The sequence below is a fragment of the Drosophila eugracilis genome, unplaced genomic scaffold, assembly GCF_018153835.1.
Source record: "Drosophila eugracilis isolate 14026-0451.02 unplaced genomic scaffold, ASM1815383v1 contig_616, whole genome shotgun sequence".
NCBI lineage: Eukaryota > Metazoa > Arthropoda > Insecta > Diptera > Drosophilidae > Drosophila > Drosophila eugracilis.
In genome coordinates, this window is record NW_024573499.1 from 1,160,113 (window position 1) to 1,181,234 (window position 21,122).

At 42.3% G+C, this 21,122-nt stretch overlaps 1 protein-coding gene across 1 annotated transcript in view; it reads left to right on the top strand.

The window, feature by feature from the left end:
* The first annotated feature begins 3,164 nt into the window (after nucleotides 1-3,164).
* The window catches only part of LOC108111333 (protein similar), a 59,714-nt gene continuing 41,756 nt past the window's right edge, over nucleotides 3,165-21,122 (top strand). Inside the window, 6 exon segments of the mRNA XM_017220754.2 lie at nucleotides 3,165-3,655; nucleotides 7,552-7,739; nucleotides 7,796-8,025; nucleotides 8,086-8,307; nucleotides 8,367-8,533; nucleotides 9,005-9,111. Of these exon segments, the coding sequence (XP_017076243.2) occupies nucleotides 3,180-3,655; nucleotides 7,552-7,739; nucleotides 7,796-8,025; nucleotides 8,086-8,307; nucleotides 8,367-8,533; nucleotides 9,005-9,111 (1,390 nt within the window). The 5' untranslated portion in view covers nucleotides 3,165-3,179.

Genomic DNA, 21,122 nt, shown 5'->3' on the forward strand with positions numbered 1-21,122 from the left:
ACTGTGGAAAAGCTGAAAAGCCGTTCTATAACCATTTTTCGAATAGACCCACTAACCGACTATTCGCGTTTTTCCATTTGCTTCGAACAGGTTAAAAATGATTTTTGTGTGCGACATGTGAAAACAATTGACTTCGGTTGGCTTTAATGGGATTTCGGATTTGGCCACCGTTAGTGAAAGCTTTGTAAATAAATATTATTATGTCAGGTTTTTTACTCCGTGGATTTTACGAAGATATAGATGTTAGATATATTGTGTAATATATAAGTAAAAAAAAATTCAATAATTGGCTATTTTTAAAAATCAAAATATAAATTTTTATCGATCACTATTGTTTATCGAATCTATCAGTAATTTCCCTACGGTAAAGATAAGTTTATCGACCGACTTTTCGATTGCAGCACTGCGATCTTGAACAGATCGTGACTGCAGTGAAGTGAATTATTGCTGGTCGGGTTAAATGGAGGCTATTTGGGGAAAGGCAGGGATCTGAATCGGAATTATGGTTTGTTTTAAATTAGTTTTATTAGCCGTTAGACCTGTGCCAAGAAGCAAACGCGCAGAAGCCGTTTGAATGAAACTTAAAAAACAACTCGACAATAAATAAAATTAAATACCAACGCATATAAACGCACAAAGTAAAACACGCTTACACACATCCCCGCCACATGTGTGTATTGTAAAATATTTAAATGATATGCCCTGTTGCTGCTGCTGTTGTTGTTGTTGTTGTTTCTTGTCTGGCCACGACGACCTACTTTTTGCGCAATCGAACTAAAAATGTGACGACACGGGGAGGATGGAAACGACCGAGGGGTTATTATATAGGGGGCGAGAGAGAAAGAGAGATGGTATTGTATTCAAGTATTAGGCTCGTGGAGTTATTTGTTGGTTTTCTTCTCGCCTTCCTCTTTATTTTCATACACACACTTTTGTTTTGATATTGGTGCAGAGAGAAAAAATTCTGTAAAAAGCATTTAATCTTTTCGAAATAAAAGTAGATGATATTTAATTGTTGTGAACTTTGAACCATAATCTTGGGATCCTAGAAAGTATTTCTTCTGGATAGATATCTTCGAACGACTCATTTTCAATGTGATCTTAATTTTGAAACTAAATACCAAAAATTTTGAACACATGCAATATATATTTCTTTCTGTGTACAAATTTGAACTTGGTGCAGCGACAGAGACAGCTATAAACAACAGTGAAAGAGACAGACCGAAGGTAACACAGCTTCCGAATATTTTTCAGTTGTTCAGCTGAATGGGCTTTATATGCATCCCATTCGGTGTAAATTATGATTCTGTTTTTGCTGGCAGGGAAAGTTAAAATATATATGTATATAATTATTGGATATATATAGCGAATAAATTGGAATCAAGACGTTGAAGATGCTTCACAAGTTTTGCGAATTTGAGAAAAACTTGTGGTTTGTAAGAAACCTGTTCAAGGCTCATTTTTTACAGGCTAAGAACAAAGAAACTTTTTATTGGGTAAAGGATGACGATCTTTATAGCCATCTGTTTAGGATCATCGGCTGGAAATTACATTTTTTACGGATTACAAAGCTACCTACATCCGTTTAGGTCGATAAAGTATTTTTAAAAAGAATTCTACGATTTCTTAAGATTTCTGTTGTGACCGATAGTGCTTATCCACAAAATATATTATTTTTTGTATTGTATAAATTCAACTTGATTGTACATATATTTCCCTGTAATTTCTTTCTATGGCGCATATATAGTTCCAAAAAAACTTAAAGGATATGCCAATTATAGTTAAGAATAATAATAATATTTGTAAATGTTTTTATCTTGCCACCCCATCCATTGTAGAAGCTGTATATGAGTCGAGTTCCATAGTATAAGCTTGCGGGCTTGATGCTTTCTTCTTTAATGTCTTTAGACCTATCCTATAAGAATCTTTTTTTGAAATCAAATGCTGCTAATATACAGACTTGCAAGATCGTTAAATCATTAATGATGTAAAACGATTTTCACTTTTAACTTGCTTAAGTAAGCTTAACCATAACACTTATACCAAAACTAAATAGATTTGCTAATGACAGACATTTGTAGAATAAAAAGGTAAACAAGTGGTTATCACATCCCATGGCGATTTAACTTGACCCCGCCTGTCCAGTGCCTCCTTCTGCGAGCTGATTACATTGTGATTTGATTACCTTTGGCTGGGGAGCAAGCTCCCTTATCTCGTTTCACTTTCCGTGCCTGTTTGCAAACTAATATAAATATTTAACTGTTATGCTATAGTTCTTATCGGGCTGCTCGGCCGACTACGGAAATCTTGGAGAACTCTGAGATCGGTGGCAGAATATTTAGTCATCTAAATCTGTGTTTCTTCCAGAGAAAGAAAAGATCAAGATCGAGCTATTAAGATTATTATATTCAACATTTAAGGAATTAAAAAGTCGCTTTAAGCCACATAAGGCTCCTTTTTTCCCTTTAAGATTTCCTTCTCCTGGTTATAAAATTAAACAATCTGAGTTATAAACAAAATAAATTGTTTTCTGTGGAGAGATATTTATTTTAAACCATGACAGCAACGTGCACTGCAGTTGGTGAGTCAGGGAAATGGGTGGAAAACTGATATCCTGGACGTGCAGCAATTTTACGGGGGCGCTGCAAAGTATGCTATATTATCCGGCGCAATTAACGCCTGAAGTGGAGCGTACTGACATAATTTATATGCCTCCAATTTGAATCTGCCACTCAGTTTGCCCATTATCGCTCCGATTGGGCAGAGCCGAACCGTTAGCTCCCTGCCAACTGAATGTTTTCGAGGCAGGCGGACTGGACTTTATCTTATCACTCCGGCCCGGAGCGCACTTGTCCGGATAGGCAAACTTGTCTGATAGCACACGGAATCTGACGTTAATGTCTGCTGCTCTCCCGCTGGCGCTCTTTTGCCACTTTTTTTTCGGAACGCCTGTCCGGGTATAAATATGATGGCTTCGAGGGTATGAAACCTTTCGCTCATTTACGGCTCGAACTCCCGTGCGTCGTGTTCTCCAAATATAAACGTGTACTAAAGTTATAGTCAAATCAAAATAGCCTTAAAACTCTGGTCGCCCGCCATTATCAGCTGTTATCGGACGCGTGTGTGTGTTCTTCACCGATGGGCTTAGCCGGATTCCAGCGAAAGAAACGACGCAATCAATGTTTAACTCCTTTGAGAGCTGCGATTTCTCGTGTCCCGGCGACAGTTCCTTCTACGGCGAGGATGTGATTCCCACTAACAACTACTTCGAGTGCGATCTGAAGTTGCAACAACAACAACAGCCACAGCAACAGCAACAGCTGAACAATGGCTCTGTTTTCGGGCGTACGCCCATAAATGAACCCACCGTGAACTTTAGCAATGGGTCATTCTATAATGGCCCACCAGCCAGAAACCAACCGTATGTGGGTCCCATAATGGGGCCCAGTGTGTCCTCCGTTGGGATGCAAAGGTATCATCCGTATCACCAGCAACAGCCTCAGGATCCTTTCTATGGCCAAAGGGGCGGTCTTTTGAATGTGGCCACACCCTGTCGCGAAACCCGCCCCTGGAGCTACGCCTATTGCTATGGCTACGCCCCCACCAACACACAACCTTGCCAGTTCTCGCAGTTCGTGGACATCGAAGATTTTATGTAAGTGGACCTTTGAGATCTCTAATCTTGAATGGGCGAAAAATGGGTTTAATACTTTTGATTATCAATTGCTTTTGGTGTTAAAAAGAGATTGGTTTGAGAATCTTTTGGGTTACATTAAACAAAGTTATAGAACTTCCAGGGAAAATCAAACTAGTGATAAGGAATTCAGAAGGCTTTACCTCATAAGCCCTTGAAAATATCCCTTATTGCTACCGAAATCCACATAAGTTATTGACAAATTTTCACTTTTCCCTGTTGATTACACAACTGAAAACCCTCATCTAAGTAAACAAAAAGAAAACCAGTTAAAATCGGTTCGGAGAATGCCTGTGACGATCTAAGTTTTTCTCAAAGCACTGGAAGGCGCACTTTTAGAATTGGGTGTCCTATTGTAAAACGCGGAGCCGAAAGCAAACGGCGGGGCTCTTATCTATGCTTATTTGTGGATCGCTTTTATAATAATATTTAGATACGCAGCCAAAGATAAGGGGAGGGGTACGGAGATATGGCGTGAGAGAGAGAGGTATTGGATGAGTCAAGGTTCAGTGGGTTTCTCCCAAGAGAAGTTACCTTTTCCAGAGAAAGACTTTCCCTCTTTCTATAGCTATTCATCAGAAATCTTTAATGGCGGCAATCTAGTTTATAGAAGTCGAACATTGTTTGGCTGTCGTTCGGTTGTGTAATTGTTATCTGTTATCAACGATGACTTTATGTTGGGTATTTCCCAAAGACTTATCGTCACGTGGAGACAAGATGAGGGACCTCTGCATGGGGCTTCCTAAATCCATATACTTGATCAACGATTCCCCAGCGATTGACGCAGATTAGTGTCCCCTTTCCCTGGATTTCTCCTCACAAACTTAGCCTGCAACGTGCACGGAAATCAAATGGGTTTGAAATGGTCGCCAGTGTTTCGTTTATTTACGTTTTGCACACGTTTAAGCCAAATTTGTGCTTGCCCATCTCCATGCTAATGAGCCAAAACCAAACTGACGCAACTGCAGAGGGCACACGTCCCCCGAAGAACTCTCTGCCACATTATGCTGCTCCCAAAGCCCAACCAAACATCCCTGACCCGAAGTTGGCTCGATTTACTGCCCCATGAACTTGGCATTAACACCTCGGGTTGTATTTTATGTGTTTTGGCTGATATCTCGTCCGAAGATACGGCGCATTTGGTGGTGCTTCTCCCAGCATTTCGCAATGCCCGAAATTCAAATTCAAACAGAAGCGGGTCAGTATCCTAAGGTGCTGTTAAGGTATAAGCCAAGACTTAGCTCTCCACGTGATTTGATCGTGGTTGCTGGATCTTTGTATATTTATTTAAATACAATCTTATATAAGATTGGATAATTTATTATGCAAAGAGAGGTAGTATTAGACTATTATTTTTACTAATTAAGAGCTGCTTCTTGACTTTAATGTTCCATACCAACTTTAATTGGTATACTCATTCATATTAACGTTTTGACTTTTTGCCTGGGCTTAAGCTGCGCTTTGGAGCGGAAATACTTAGCAACAACAACAGCGGCGATGGCGGCAATAACAAGGCAATTCTGCTGGCACAGCCAGAATATTTAAAAGGCTGTACTTGCCTGTGTTCTAATGAACACAATGGCCCGATCGCCGGCACCGCCCCCGCGCAAACCCCCCTGGATATCAGGCCATTTAAGCAGGCCATTAGCATGCAATTCAAAGCCACTCTGCGCCGCTTTCTATGGGCTGCCGACTATCGGATTTCAGTATATTTATGAATATATATTATATATATATATATATTCTATACATATATATCAGTGCACACTTTGATAGCGAGTGAAATAATAAAATACTATATAAAAATTATCTCAGTAGCCTTTCCAGTTCTGTTTGAAACGGTTGCCTAGGCTCGGCTCCATCAATCAGCCGATTGATTGACAATGAAAAGCCCTCTTATCTCTTTGTTTATTTAGCTTTCTTTCAGTGTGTTATTGTTGTTGTTGTTATCTTATTTTTATTTGTTTGGCTAGATCGAAGTTTTATCTTGCAGTCGGAAAATACTCTTTCTAGGGAAATAAAAGAAATCATAAATGGGATTCTCCTGAAATGAATGACTTTTATTGGTTATTTCAAAAGATTGCAAGCCTTGGTTGGTTTATTTTTAGATTGTTTACAACCGATCGATCCTATGTTGTGTTTAAAGATGTCATAGTAGAAGATTATATTAAATAATTATTTATTTATTTACATTTCCATCAATTTGGTTATTAGAGTTCCAAGAAGTTTTACTTGAGTCATGAATATCTTATCTGAAAAGGCCCTGGAAAATCCAATAAAATATATTTATTAGTTTCTACCCTCACAAAAAGTTTAACATTTTAGCAATACCTTCATTAAAATAGGTAAATAATACTTTAATAGACAGTTCCTAGACTGACAGGTACATCACATTGTAGAATGCAGATTCCACTGCCTTTGGCGGCTGATATGGTGATGGACTTTTGCCCACCTGGACTCCCTCGTTGACAGCTGATACTTAAAAGCTTGTTAACGGAGAAATTTCAAATTTTCGCAATGTTGCCAAGCGCATTTCCACAACCAAATCACCTTACGTGTGCAGGTAGTTTTCCTTCTCAGAGAGCCAGCACAGCAGCGTTGGCAAATTCAATCGAAATGCCAAGGCAACTACGTGCAAAAATAGGCGTCTTCCGTGGATTATACAAGTTCACATAATAAATAAAATATTATGTTGTTGCCGTGGATAAGTTCCCGAATTAGTTCCTTTGCATGCGGCAGCTCACGAGATTTTCTTGGCAAACTTTGTATGCTTCTCCCCCACTCTCAGTCCCGAGGGAGGGCCATCCGTCTTTTCTTAGAATTTCCCAAATATATATATATGGAGGTATATTGATAGTGCCCGTATGTGTGAGGTCAGTGCTCTGTCTTATAAATGTGTTCGCTTGATTTGCCTGCTTGTTTGCCGATTAAAACTTGTCGCCAATATGGACGAGTCGAGACCCCCGGCCTAAGGGGGCTTACTCACCCGATCGAAGACAACTCTTCGGAGTTGCTAATTGCCAACTCATCGGGCAGGTGAGATGTTTCGTCAATCCCCTGGCGAAATGTTCCAAAGTTTCCAAGAGGCTACCACCAGGGTATTGGTGCCAAGGCAGCCGGGGCTGTCCTTATCAGGCGAACGTGTGACTGCTGGCTATTCTCGGAATCCAAAGCAGACACTATAAACCATCTAAAGCCCCCGTGGTTCTTCTGTCAGCTGGGAATGCTCAGCTGTCCCAAGGGGGCGCTGCTGTAGGTCAGGATCCTCTAGGCAATACGAATGAATAATGGATCGAGTGTGAATAGTTTTCAAGTCTCAGGGGGTACGGAATGCCATAGAGATTCTTTATCAGCAAACTATCACTTTCACTAACTAGACATTTTCATTCTTTTGTGAAATTCTTCTCCATGTTAAAGCATTAAGATCTCAAACTAGCTAAGATTTGGTGCTAACTTGACTAAAAGTTTTCCTATCTACTACAGATCTTGTCTTTCCAAACTTCGATCCTAACAAAGTTAAAACCAAAGATACTTCTCAAAATCGGATTATCTGGTTATTAAATTTCATAGAGTTGGCCAAGGCTGCCCTGAACTTTCGCTACGTGTCGATCGCCTTGGCTGGTTTTTCGCTTTTCGCCTGGCAACGAACGCGAAAACTGCAGGCGTTTTGCTTAATTGAAAAATTGCGAGCTCTGGCCGCGTGAATTGAATCAAAAGCAATCAAACGGGAATAGAAGTGCAGCAATTGCAATGCACGCATATTTCAGACCCCCCGCTTTGCCCCTCTGACGTAGGTGGGGTGGCGTACGTGATCGTTTTGAGCTTATGCTAATTTTCCATCTCATCGATCTTTGCAGGAACAATGAAAAGCGCAAGGAAAAGTCTCGCGATGCGGCTAGATGTCGTCGCTCCAAGGAGACGGAGATTTTCATGGAGCTCTCGGCGGCCTTGCCATTGAAGACCGACGATGTCAATCAACTGGACAAGGCCTCCGTGATGAGGATCACCATCGCTTACCTCAAGATTCGCGAGATGCTGGAGTCGAGTAAGTTTCTCTTTGAGTTCTTTTCCTAACATTTTCTGACAAATTGTATTTTTCAGTACCCAGTGCTCGGGACTGCAAGAATACCCTCCAAAAGGTAGGAGAAGCGATGGAAAACAATCAGGAGGTCAAGCCCAAGCTGGAAGTGGGCAACGAGGACTGGCTCAATGGAGCAGAGGCCAAAGAGCTTCTCAAACAGACCATGGACGGCTTTCTGATGGTCTTGTCCCACGAAGGGGATATCACTTATGTGTCCGAAAATGTCGTCGAGTATCTGGGCATCACCAAGGTGAGTTTTTACTTTAGTTTTCTTGACATAGATTCTAATTTTGTTATTTACTACCCACAGATCGACACCCTTGGCCAGCAGATCTGGGAGTACTCTCACCAGTGCGACCATGCCGAGATCAAAGAGGCCCTCAGCCTGAAGCGCGAGATTGCCGAGAAGGTCAAGGTTGAGCCGCAGCAAGACTCCGGGGTGAGCACCCATCATCGGGACCTGTTCGTGCGCTTAAAGTGCACCCTGACCAGTCGCGGGCGCAGCATCAACATCAAGAGCGCCTCTTATAAGGTGGGTGGTTGTTAAGAATGCAAGTTCAAAGGTTCTAAACTTATTTTTTCCGCTTTCAGGTCATTCACATCACTGGACACTTGGTGGTCAATGCCAAGGGCGAGCGCCTGCTGATGGCCATTGGCCGACCCATTCCGCATCCGTCGAACATAGAGATACCCTTGGGAACCAGCACCTTCCTTACTAAGCACTCCCTGGATATGCGTTTCACCTATGTGGACGACAAGTGAGATACATTTTGTCAGACGTGCTCCTATTTTAATCTCAGAAGTTGTTGCAATAAGATTCCGTTTAGTTTTTTATCTCAGAAACTAGTTTTCGTAGAGGGTTTTTATTGATTAATTGCTCTGCCAAAAACGACAGAACATAAATGTCATTTATTAGTAAATCATTCAATTTTTTGCTAGGGAAAAGTTACACTCATCTGTAAGAATATAGTAATTACTATAATGATACTTTAAATTGATGTCCACCGATAAATCATCAAATGTTTTCGCGGCAGTTAAGTGCTTATATAAGAACAACCTAATATTTGTATGACTAACACGTGAGTTAAGCCCATTAAATCATTCTTATAAGCTATTTAAGAAACAAAGTCAAAGTGCAGCAGCAGAATGAAAAGTTAAAATGGGAACTCGTCTGAAACTTCACATCTAATAGTGCTAATTCTAATATGTTTTAACTTTTGATATTTCAGAATGCATGGCCTGTTGGGATATTCGCCCAAGGATCTGCTCGACACTTCCCTATTTGTCTGCCAGCATGGAGCTGATTCCGAACGCCTGATGGCCACCTTCAAGAGCGGTGAGTGTCGCCGACCAACTCGCAAAGCTCGCGACTCATTAAAACAAACTGCAGCTAACTAATGCTAAACTAATTACTTTAATGTGCAAATTAAAACGCGTTCGTCGTTAGTCTGGGGGATGGGATGAAGAGGGCAGGTTCTCTGCAGAACAGAGAACAGGAAGGATGCCGGAAGAGTCGTCCGGCACATCAAAACAAAGTTGTCACTCGTCCGCCGGCGTTACCTGTCCTGTCCTGTCCTGTCCTGTCCTGTCTCCCAGAACCCCCTGTTCCTGTTCACGTCCAGCAGTTGCCATAGCTTATTGCATTTAATTAGTTGTAGCACCTTCCTCTTGTCCAGACCCCGCCCGGCCCCCTTTCCCAACACAAAGACCATTAGCTTGACTTGGCTCTGCTTTAATTTCACTTTAGTTGCTAATTAGCTTTGGCGAAACTAAACGAATTGGTCAGGCAGCGAGACAGCTGAAATCTCTCTCTTCAGTCGCTATCTATTCTGCTCATATCTCTATCTATCTTTTCTTTTCAACAAGTTTTTCTGCTAATTCAATTATGATTTCGTTTGTTATTTTTGGTATTCAACATGACATTTTAGTTTGTTTAACTATATAGTCCAGCTATGCCTTATTGCTGCCACTTCAGCCATTCCCCAAGGCAGCCATTCCCACCCATCTTGCTTAGCAATCGAAGCCGCGCCAAAGCCCGCAGCTCATTTCCCATCAATTTTCATAAGCCAAAGTATCGTTATCGCCCTGAAGTTATCCAAGTCGATCGATAGATAATGGGTTTGTCCATAGAGAAAAAAAGGTGTTACTATATTGATATTCTATCTTTCTGTTATCTGCATTGATTTCTCTTTAAAAAAATGGAATTTTAATATGTTTGATAAAAAACTATTTCCCTGGCTATTAACTTGAAGGGAACCACTGATATACGGCTCAGGCAACTGATAAATATTTAACCAAGATAAATCGATAGGAATCATTAGTTTTAGTAACTTTTGTCCGTGCAGTAAAGTCATTTTATTTCGGAGCCCAAGAAGTGAGAAGGAAGCCTTCCTCATTCGCAGGAAACTTAAGCATTTTTCTTAATTTCTCCCCAGCTCATCGCGGGGCGCGGCTCCTTGTTATTGTTTGCTTATTTGTTGCTCTTAATGGCCGCGTCATGTCGTCTACATTGGCCAAATAATGTTGCCACTGCCGATGCCGTCGCTGCTGCTGCTGCTGCTACGCTGGCTGGTTGCACTTAAAATGCCAACGCTGGGCAATAAAAAGTCTTCTGCTGACCATTGTTCGGGGTACATTGTACCCAAAAGTGCCCAAAAGAGCGCATCCTTGCAGCCAAGGAACAGAAAATTGTCACTGCACTACAATTGGAATTATTATTGGCTGCGATGACTTTGGCTTCTTGGCCGGACATTCGCCTGTTCTTGCTCCTGCTCCTGCTCTTGGTTTCCTTGTAGACACGTTCTGTGGGAAATGACTTTCGGTTTTATGATGCGACGTATCCATTTGACCAGGACGCTTAAGTCCTCGGATGCAGCTGCCGATCCTGAGCTCTGTGTGCATCTCGCATATCGTTAGCAAAACTTGCCAGCAAGTTGTAAAAATGTCTTCGAAAGTCGTAAAAGTATTTCATACATTTTTGTTTTTATTAAGTTGCTCTGGCGAAGTTTTCTTCGTTTTCTTCGCTTTTCTTTTTCCCAAAAAGTTTCCTTTCGGAAAGCTCGCTTGCCATATTATTGTTTATGAGTGCTGTCCGTTTTTATTTCCATTTGATTTTCATCAAGTTTACATGGCTTTGTAATAAGCGGGTCAGCTGGTGGTTCTCCCTCGAACGCTCCATCTGGCCACCCCTTTTATTCTATGATAATTCGATGATGATGATGGGCTGGGGTACAGTGGTGTTTTTATAGGAAAGAACTTTGATTTTCCATTGGCTAAATATAAGGAAAACTAAATTCTTAAAATATCTATCAGAACCCACTGTTTGAGGTATAAGTTGGAGTTGCTGTTATAGAAGTACCCCTGTACCTTGTAAGACCCCATTTCTTGGCAGACTTCCCCCTTTTCCATCCTGCAGACGTGGCACATGTGCATGTGGTTTGCCCGCCTGCAGCTGGCGCAGCTCGCAAAATACTAAACGTCATGTGACAAACAGTTCAATAAAGTACAAAATGTGCGGAAAATCGCAAATGTCATGCGGGAAAATCTCGCATCGGGCAGCGTTTACCATTCGTGTGTGTGTAGTGAAATGGAAATGGAAATGGGAAATTGCGTTCGAGCATTTCCATGCTGCAAATAAAGACGACAATTTGGCCGCGAGGCGAAAAATTATGAAACGAGCGGGTGAAAAGCGAGGAGGAAAATGGCTAAAGATTGAAGGGCGGTAGGGGGGCAAAAGTAAACTTAACGTGCCAGATAAATATCCTCTGACAGACAGACAGCCAAGAGATAAAGCCAGCATCGTTTTGGCTCCTTTTTTTTTCCAAGACTAGAGTTGAGTTGAGAAGCTCCTCCAGCGAGTGTTGCAATAAATTTTGAAAAGCAACAAAAAACAATACCGAAAAGTGGCTTTGGCAGATTTGGTGCTGCGTGTGAAAAGTTCCCCTTCGGAAAATGCATTTTGCACTGTAGCTGCATTTCGGGGGCATTGCCGCGGCATTTGCCAGACATTCAACTTTCAACTCTTGCCACAAGCCGGCTTCCAGTTTCCCGCTGTTTGTTTCTGTTTAAGTTTTCTTCTTTTGGTTGTGTTTGTGTGTGTGGGTTTCCTTCTTGGCTTTTTCAAAGGGCAGCTGTCAGTTGTTTTTGGTGGAGTTAGGGGCTAGGAGGGCCGGGTGATCCCTGACAGGCACGTACCGAAGGGGGTGTGGCACCAAGTGTTGCATACTTCCCGGCGATGGCCTACGCGAGGTGACTTTAAAACGCTTCCCACGAACGCCGTAAACTAAAATGGCAACAGTCCTTGCCTTGCGAGAAGATAACCATTCGAAATAATTTCACATTTCCAATGCCAACTTTTTGGTTCTTAGAAAATATCATTAAGATTAAGATTTAAGGTTTAAATATCTTCTTAAGTTTAAGATCCATTGGAAAACCTTCCGTAATTCAGCTTAAAATTCGTTAATTTTCAAGTGCAAACTTGGCGTGGCAACTTTATTTTCATTCGGTGGCATGCTCGCGCGGGCTGTGTAATCAACATAACAAGCAACTGCCAGTTTACGAGTCTGTTAATGTCTCACACACTCCGGAGACTCCTAGCCAGACGAGCTTCCTGGCCATGTCCTGGCAGTCGTCGGTACTATATAAACTATATGTCTGAGCCCGCGAATGCTTCCTGCCAAAAGTGTCGATGATGCTGACGCTTAGCGCTGCTGCCATGTCGTTGCACTCATCAGAGAAGCTGCAGCTCCCCTTTTTTTGGGTTACAAACTCATTCCCCTTCGGCAAACTGTTTCTCACAAAAGTTTATTTATCTTGTTCGGGCTAACGTGCACTGTGGGGTAGGGAAGTGTTCTAAGAAAATGATATTCAATGTTCTTAACCAGATTTCCAGATGGAAAGATCTTTTTCTCTTATCTTGGTAGGTGGTAGAATGAATAACTTACCCATCAGAACTTCCCAAAGTACCATCTTTCCTATTTAAAGATATTTTTAAAATTTATTTCCCCCATTTCCTAGAACATAGTTCCACTGTAGCTAAACCGCTTCATGTTAATGCACTTAAATTTAGTTCGCGGCAATAGTGGGTGTATGGGCGTGGCCGGGCACGGGTTGTTGCAGTTGCCGCCGAAGCAGCCGCATTTTATTACATGCATAATTCCGCCAGGGGACCTCTGGTGGTCCGCCTCGGTCCACTTGTTCCTGTGTGGCAGTTCCAGAGCTCCTTCTTTCATCCTCCCACATAATCTACATCTATCCCCATCTCCATCCGCGTCCCGCTGCTCGTCTCTTATTTATTCGCCGTCTGCATCGTCTGGGCCATGAAAGCGCCAAACTAATGCCGTCGAAACTAATGGTCCAATTCGAGTGGCTCGTCGGCATCCTCATTTCGGCAGCGGACTGACTCCTGCTGCCTTGCCTTGCCTTAACTTGCCTCTCTGTAATCCTCGTCCTGACTCGCCTCGCCTCGCCAGGATTGTAAAATTTTCCAGTTAATTTTAGCATCCTCTACGTCCTCAACGCGTCGCTTGCATTTGACAAATTAAAATTGCATGAGCGGAAATGCGGCTTAAAGTTGCGCCGGATGTGGCTGACTGACTTGGCTGAAGCGGGTGTTCCAGCGCCTTCCTGTGGGAGCTGCCAACTAAATTACTTTTCCATCTGCCCCGGCACGCTGCACTTTTTCCTCTTTTTCTGTCTTTCACTTTGCCAACAGGTGGCTCAGAGTTCAGCTCGGAAGTCCATCTTCCCTTTATTACATAGGCTTAAGGTTTAACCTTTGGATTTCTGTGGAATGAAATGGTCTTAAAGGTAATCATTCTAAGGCAGGAATAATCAAAATAAGGAAGGAAAAGTTAATTAGATGTAAACTGGCTTTATTATCCTTTATTTTTTTGCATTTCTTAAACTCATTCCAAATGTAATCTTTGACTTTGGTAAACATTTTTGGGGATATTTTGGGCAGCTTTCCTGCCAAAAATGAAACAAAATCTTGCAATATTTAAAAGTAATATTTATTTATAGCCAAGAAAAGGGTTAAGACTTGTTTTGCCCCTTATTAAGCTAATATCTGCCCAGGTCTTTGCCCCTTTATGCCTCTTCGAATCGTTTGGCTAATGTTAATGAACTGCGACGGTAGAAGAGCTGCCTCCCAGGTGGACGCACGCTCCTCTTACCTGTTGATTTATGGCATCCTCCATCCAGTGCCGCTTAATTTGCGAGAGTTTATTAAATATGCCGGAGCAGCAGCTCCTCTACGTGAGTGCCGCGCTGCATCCTGCGAGACCTGCGGAGGATGCCATTAGTTGGGGAAGTGAAAATTCCTGCTCTGCCCGATCCCCAATCCCGATTCCCGGCGGATGCACTTTGTTGTGTTTCTGGCTTAGCTGAATGGCTCTATTTGAGGATGCCGCCCCCAACCATTTACCGAAAAATATCCTGGACCTTGCTGGCACCTCTGCAAATATTTCATTTCATTTGTGTCCGGGCAGTGACTTATGATGATGAATGTAAATGCTGCACTTTTCGTACCTTCAGGCAGTTTTGCAGTTTGGCTGCAGGATTTCACGGTTTAAAGTTGCACATCCTTTCGCAGAATTTTGCGCTACGTGTTCGAGTCAATTGTCACGTTACAATGGTGGGGATCTCCTTCTTCTCTTTCCCACAAGGATTGTGGCAACAATTGCAGGACATCTAACCCCTCGCATCACTGCATCCTGGCTCCTTTTTCGCACAGCATATCAAATTAGATAACTATTCCATCGAACTGCTGCTGCTGGTGCTGGTGCAACAAAAGCGAATGCGTTAATAACATTTAATGTGCCTGCAACGCCCCTCTACCCTATCCCCCCTGCTAATGACATTTGGCCAAGTTCATTTCGATTCCTTCAACACTTTTATGGCCGCCATTCAAAGTCCGGGGGCTGGCTAATTGAGTTTATAGTCGCTTCAATCGCCTTGGCATCCCAGATCTTTCCCCTCCGGCGAAGAACACTGCTCTTAAATGGTTTAGGTTTTAAATGTTTGAATAGTTAAAGATATTATTAATGAAATGATCAGCTTTCTAAGTTGAACGAAAACTTTAATTTTTGGGCCGCAAATTCATTTTTAGTTTAAGGGCTTAGATACTTTGAGGATATAGGTAGGTAGTACAGCTCAATCATTAGTATTTATACTTACTTTAATATGTTCTCAGTGTATTTAGATATAGAAATATAGCCTTAGAGCAATGTACACTGTATGTCCTCTTTATCGGGGGCTTGGCATTGCATACTTTTGTGCGCTTGGATGGGAATCAAAGTTTTGCCGCCTTTGCAAGTTTTTCGCCAGTCTTGCAGAAAATTATACAAAAGGCGAAGGCGAAGCTTAAGGGTTTTCCGGAGGTGGGTGGCATGCAAATATGCATTTGATTACACGCTCCAAACAAAGGCAAAATGATAAAAGTTGCGCGCCAGCCGCCGCAGAGTGTGCAGCGACTTTTCGCTTTTGCCCCGCCCCCATTTTCCTCTGATTTTCCCCAGCCCAAGTAAGCTAAGTAAATTTGTGTGTTTATTTGGCAAACCTCAGAGGAAACTTTGCTTGCAACACCCACGAAAATCGCGGGCGGGAGGTGAAAAGTAAAACGACAAAGAACAGAAAATGTCAATCGACCAAGTGGAAAATTTTCATTAAATTAAAAAAGCGCACAATTTTCCCACTACTGGAAAATTGTAGCAACAGAAAAAAGAAGAAAACAGAGTAATGTAAAAGAAAAAGAAGCGAACCCAATGAATGTGCAAAGTTTTATGTTTTTGGCTGCCGGGCGGAGATTTTCCTTTTGCCAATTTTCCTCTTCGTTTTTTAGTTGCAGTTGAGGTTTCCCTGTGTGGGTGCTGATGATAGTCGTTGCCAATTTCCCCCTCACCTTAGCCTCCATTTTCCGAAAGGTTGTCAGACAAAACGAATAAATGTGCTTAGGCAAGCGAGAAAACGGGGAAAAAGAGGAAGAAGACATCGCCGAAATTGCATGCAAAATTCTTATCGATAAAAAAGTGATGAGCCTGAAACTATGCAACAGTTTTTTGCGATGGTGCAGTGAAATTCAAGAAGAAATTTAAGATCTGAAAGGAAAAGGTTTTTGATATATATAAAAGTGATTTTTTTGTTATGCTTATATTATTCATACACCACACTGTGTTTGTCATACCCCCTTTCCTCGCTGCCACTGCAAATCCCCTTACAAATCCCCTCACAATCGAATACAAAATGTCAAGCCTTTGCCCCAACTCCTGCGGAAACCTTTCACAATGCCAGCCACAATTTGCTTAACAAAAAACCTTTTGACTTGGGCTTTTGGGCTCTGAAACTTGGGTTTCTGTTTCTCTTTCTTGTCCCCGGGGCTCTGCTCAATCAATCAAAGGACGCTTGTGACTTTGGCCCCCTTTGATCCGCCGCTGCTAAATAAGTCGTGTAAACTGGCAAAATATTTGCGGTCCTTGGCGTAGGCTTCCCGTTCCGTCAATGGCCTGGCCTGAGCCTTTCCGAGCCATGATGGCTCTAATGAAGTGTTGAACGCTGCTCTTGGCCCTTTGCCACCGGCCATTGGCAACGTTGACAGGTCAGCATGTTGAAATTATGCCAAAGTCCCCGTTTGTTTCCATCAATATCAATTTCGGTTTCGGTTTCATTTGCTGCTTTTCTGGGAAATCTTCTTGGGGAGGTTTATTACAGTTTTGGTTTTGAGATGGGGAATAGCCAAAAGGTAGCATTTGCTTTGTTATATACGAGTTTTTACTTACTTTTCAGAAATATCGAATATTAAAATAGCTTTATGATGTTTTTCATCATTTTCATTTCTTTGCCTTGTAATTTGCCCTCATTACGAAGTGTCAATATTTTTCCACATCATTTTTACTCATACCGAAAAACAAGTCAAGCTCTATTTTCGTAAGGAGTTTTGACTTTTAAGGTGGAAATCTTTGACAGATTGATGGGACCCGCCCACCTTTCCGCCCCTCGTTGATTTCTGGCCTGTCGCTCGACACGAGAATGATTTTAAATTTGTTGTTTCTGGCGCTGGTCTTCTGGCGCGCTCTGTCATTGTCAATTATTTATGGCCGAGGAGGGTTTGGGAGGAAACCGCCTCGGGTTTTGGTCTTCCCGGGTCCCCCTCCTCCGCTCCTTGAGTTCCTTCCTCTTCCTCCCTACTCTATGATATGCATTGCGTGTCAGCCACACTGTGTGCCTTCCTTTTTTCCGCGTCATTTTCTGAAATTGGCATTTAGCTGGCGACGAACGGGATTTACACAAAACTCACCCACGCAGACCTCTGAAATTCACACGTACACTGAGCGAAAAAGTTGTTAGGATACTTTGAGTCTGCATTAATCAAGTTCTGATCATAACTAGGACAAGCTTTTAAGGCATTAAGTTGCTATTTGAAAGTAGTTTGCTTGTCCTTTAAGAGAGATCTTCCCGATTTCTTTCAGTGCACCCGCATATCTGTGAGACTTGTCTGCCTTGCAATGGTTTTAGTTATACAATGGGTGCATTCACCTACGCGATGTCCCGCTGAGAAAAGTCCCCTCTCCCCCTCCCTCGCTCTTTCTCCAGTCTGCCGCACTTCCTTTACATGTGTGTGTGTGTGTGTGTGAGTTCTCTTTCTATCTTCCACTCCCACTCTCTCTCTCTCTTTCATTCAATGTCTGTGGGAAAAGTGTTGCCAATATCTGTTACTGCATCGCTGCGTTTGTCTGTCTGTCTGCGCGTGTCTTTCTTCTCCACCCTTGCCGTCTCTTTCTCTTTCCGTAGCCCCATCTCACATTTCGTTTATTAAATGACAGCACGATATCTGCAAATGAAATTTTCCTTCAACGCATTTAGCCTCTGCCGACGTCGCCGCTGCAATTGCTGAAATTGACAGTCAGACAGATAGATTGACATTTAAGCAACACTCTGCCGCTCTGTCTCGCTCTGTTGGAGTCCTGCTGTCTCTTTCGCGGTCGCATTCGGTTGCATCATAAAATTTTGTGTTCTATTCGCGTGTTTTTTATGGACCCAAGGACTTTACCTCAAGAGTGTTGCATATTTTTCGGCTTTCTGACTTTTCTAACTTTCATTTGATGTCTTTGAATTGATAATGGATTTTTCCCTCTAGGGATTACAGAAGATAAATACGTTTTCTTGATAAACAAATGCCTTAAATGATTTAAGAATATTAACTTTCAGTGTTAAAGTTCTTAAATATTTGGAAACTAAACTAAAATCCAGCTGAATTCCCATTCACTGAAAATAAGCAGCTTGGAAGGATTTGCGACCCTTCAATATTGATTGGTTGCCTGACCAGTGACGAAAGTAATTCCATTATGAATGAAAGCCCTTTCTCTTCTCTCCCGAATTATTAATAAAGCCAAACAAAATTAAGTAGAGAAGAGGATTTGCAGAAGAAAAGAAAAGAAGGGCCACCATTCTCCTCTGAATTATTAGCCAGAAAAAAAGTACGGAACAGGGAATGAAAAAACTTGCCCTAAATCTCTGTAGAAATCTTTAGCAAGTCCAATTAGACGTTTGGCAAATGGACACAACAGCAGCGAGTCCGGAAAAGTCCAGTCAAACTAATTGTTCAACATGAAGCGGCAAAAAAAAAGCGAAGGAGAAAATAGAAGCGAAAAATATTGCAGGCAAAGTTTGGCGAGTTTGTTGTTGTTTGTGTGCAACAATTGTTGCAAGTCAGTTGGCGGCGCTAATGAAAAACGACAGGAGCCGAGAGGGGGGGAAATAGTTTAAGGGGGCGCCGAGGCAACCGCCATTAAATTTTGCTTAATAAAGTTGCAGCTGCTCCTCCGCCAGAAAGCTGAGAAAAAATTACCAGCCATCAGCACTTAATTGTTGGAAGAGTCGAAAGGGAAATGGAAAATGGGAAATTGGTAGAGGGAAGATGGGGGTTTCCCTCCTACTCCTTCTTGATACAGTATATAGAATGCCAAATTCAGAACACCTGGAGGCAGTTCCCAATCCCAGTTTCTCCCTCTTGATGTCTTGATGATGTCTTTCCTTCCGCTCAAATTGAGTTAATTAAATGAATGCCGGGGAGTAGGAGGCTGGGGCCGAAGAGGGGGGATATGTATTTTCTCTGGGCGAAGGGAATTAATGAGCATAATGGCGCGATTCCCTGGGCAAAGGGAGAAAGTTTTCAATTACCAAGCATTTATTTTTGTTAAATTCTAATTAATGCAAAACAAAGAGAATCCAAAGGGAGAGGCCAGCCAGCCCCGTTGCACTTTAGTTTTCTTCTGCCTCGTCAGCTTTTCAGTCATTTAAATTTCCCGCACGCATAAATAAATATTGACTTGTGGCAGGAGTCGAAGTGTGAGGCTGTGTGGCAAATAAATATGCAAATTCTTTCGACTTTTGTTTTCAATTAACTTTTTTCCCCCAACTTCCGTTGTTTCCTGCGCCGCTTTTCTCCGGATTTTTCTTTTTTCCGCCGCTTTCACACCGCGAATTTCAAATTTCCTTCTCTGACACACAGAGAAAGTAACAGTTTTTCGCTTGAATGGCAAAGTTTATTAGCAATTCAATGTTGTGTGTCATTTTGGCATTAAATAATATTCTTTTTCAAACATTCTTCAGGTTATATTTTCATAACAAAATCTAAATTTGTTTCTGTGTAGAGCTATATTCCTGACTTAAACAAGAAACTGTATTTCTGGATGGCAAATTAAGCAAATTTGTAACATTTTGTGGCTCGTCCTTTTCCACATCCCCGTTTGGTTTATATTCCCGCTGACATTTTGAGTAGTTTTTAATGGGCTCCATCGAACCCGACAAACTTGTCGACTTTCCTCGCTGCGGGCGGTCTGCCAACCACCAGGGAATGTCCTTCCTTTTGGCCAGCTGCTGCTCACACATGAAGGACTCTTGAAACATGCTCTCCCTTCAAACCACAAAAGTTGGCCTATACAGAGAGTGTGTGTGTATGAGTAACCCTCTCTGCAAGAGGTCCTGAAACATTCATTAACCCATTTATGGGCACTGCAGGCAACTTCAACTTATAATGGCCAGCTTTGAGTCTCCATTTCTTGGTAGTAAGTTTGCATTATGCCCGAAACCCTTTCAAGTCGTTGGGCACTAACTGGGATTTGCGTTCCCTGCTCTTAGTCCTCGTCCTGCTCGGTAATGTCCTGTCTTGGCTGCCAAAGAAAAGGTGGTAAAATGCAATTTTCCACACGACTGGCGGGTTATGAAGGCGCCCGCCCCTTCTCAGCTCCTTTTCAATAAGCTTAAGGGAAAAAAGTAGAAAGTGCGGAGGGAAATTTGCATAAATTCCACAGCACATATTGACTTTAAGCCCGCTTGGCTGGTGGATTGGGGATTATGTCACGGCTTAATTCAATTAGGACAGATTACGCATACGCCACGTGGCCGCCCTAAGCGAAGGCCAAAAGGTCAATGCTACGTCTAAATTTAAAACGCTCCAAGTCAACTACCTTAGCTGGCCAAAATGGTCGAAACAATCCGCAAACAAATCCTTGATTTATGCGCACATCCTTGGGCAGCCAAAGCCAAACATTTATTTCCTTATCCACTTGTGCCAATGTGATTTCGACCCATCCTCGTCACTCCTGGCTCTCAAATACGGATGCTCTGGACCCTGGTCAGCAATCAGGATGAGCAAACGAATGGGGTACAGTGAACTCTGGCTTGGCAGGGTTAAATCAGCAAGGAAATCTAAGAAATTGAAATCATTAAAAGGTTTTTTGAACAAAAGATTATGTGCTAGGCTTAACAAAACCTTTAGTATGAATATTTATCATTATTCTAAGGTGTTATCCTTTGAGTACCCTACCAAAACTGACCAATCCAAGGATCCACCTTATTAAGGATCTGCTGCACCTGCTCCTTTGGCAACTCCCGGCAACTTCGTGCACTGCGTTGATGATGATTTACTGTTGTGTTGCTGCCAGGATTTGCCCGTGTACTCGAGCGTGTCTGAGCATGCATTGTGCGCATCCTGATTCCCACACCCACATCCTGTGCATCCTGCACATCCTTCGAATCCCGTGCTCATCCCGCTTGATACATAACCTTGAATGCGGTTTTGATGTTTGCCTTGCATTCGACTCGAATAGAGTCTGGTCTTATCCCTTTTGCCAACTTCTCTGTTTGATTATTTGTACAAATGGCCAGCTTCCTCCCTCTTGCTGTTAGTTCTGGCAATTCCACTGCCATGGCCATGGCCATTGCCATGTGAAAAGCGGATTGCATTCGTGTTCATAAATTGTGGAAGCAGCAATGGCTCCAAATGGCAGCCAAGGAATGCTGCTAAAAAATTGCTGATAAATGATCTTTGCTGCCGCGCGTAGATATTTT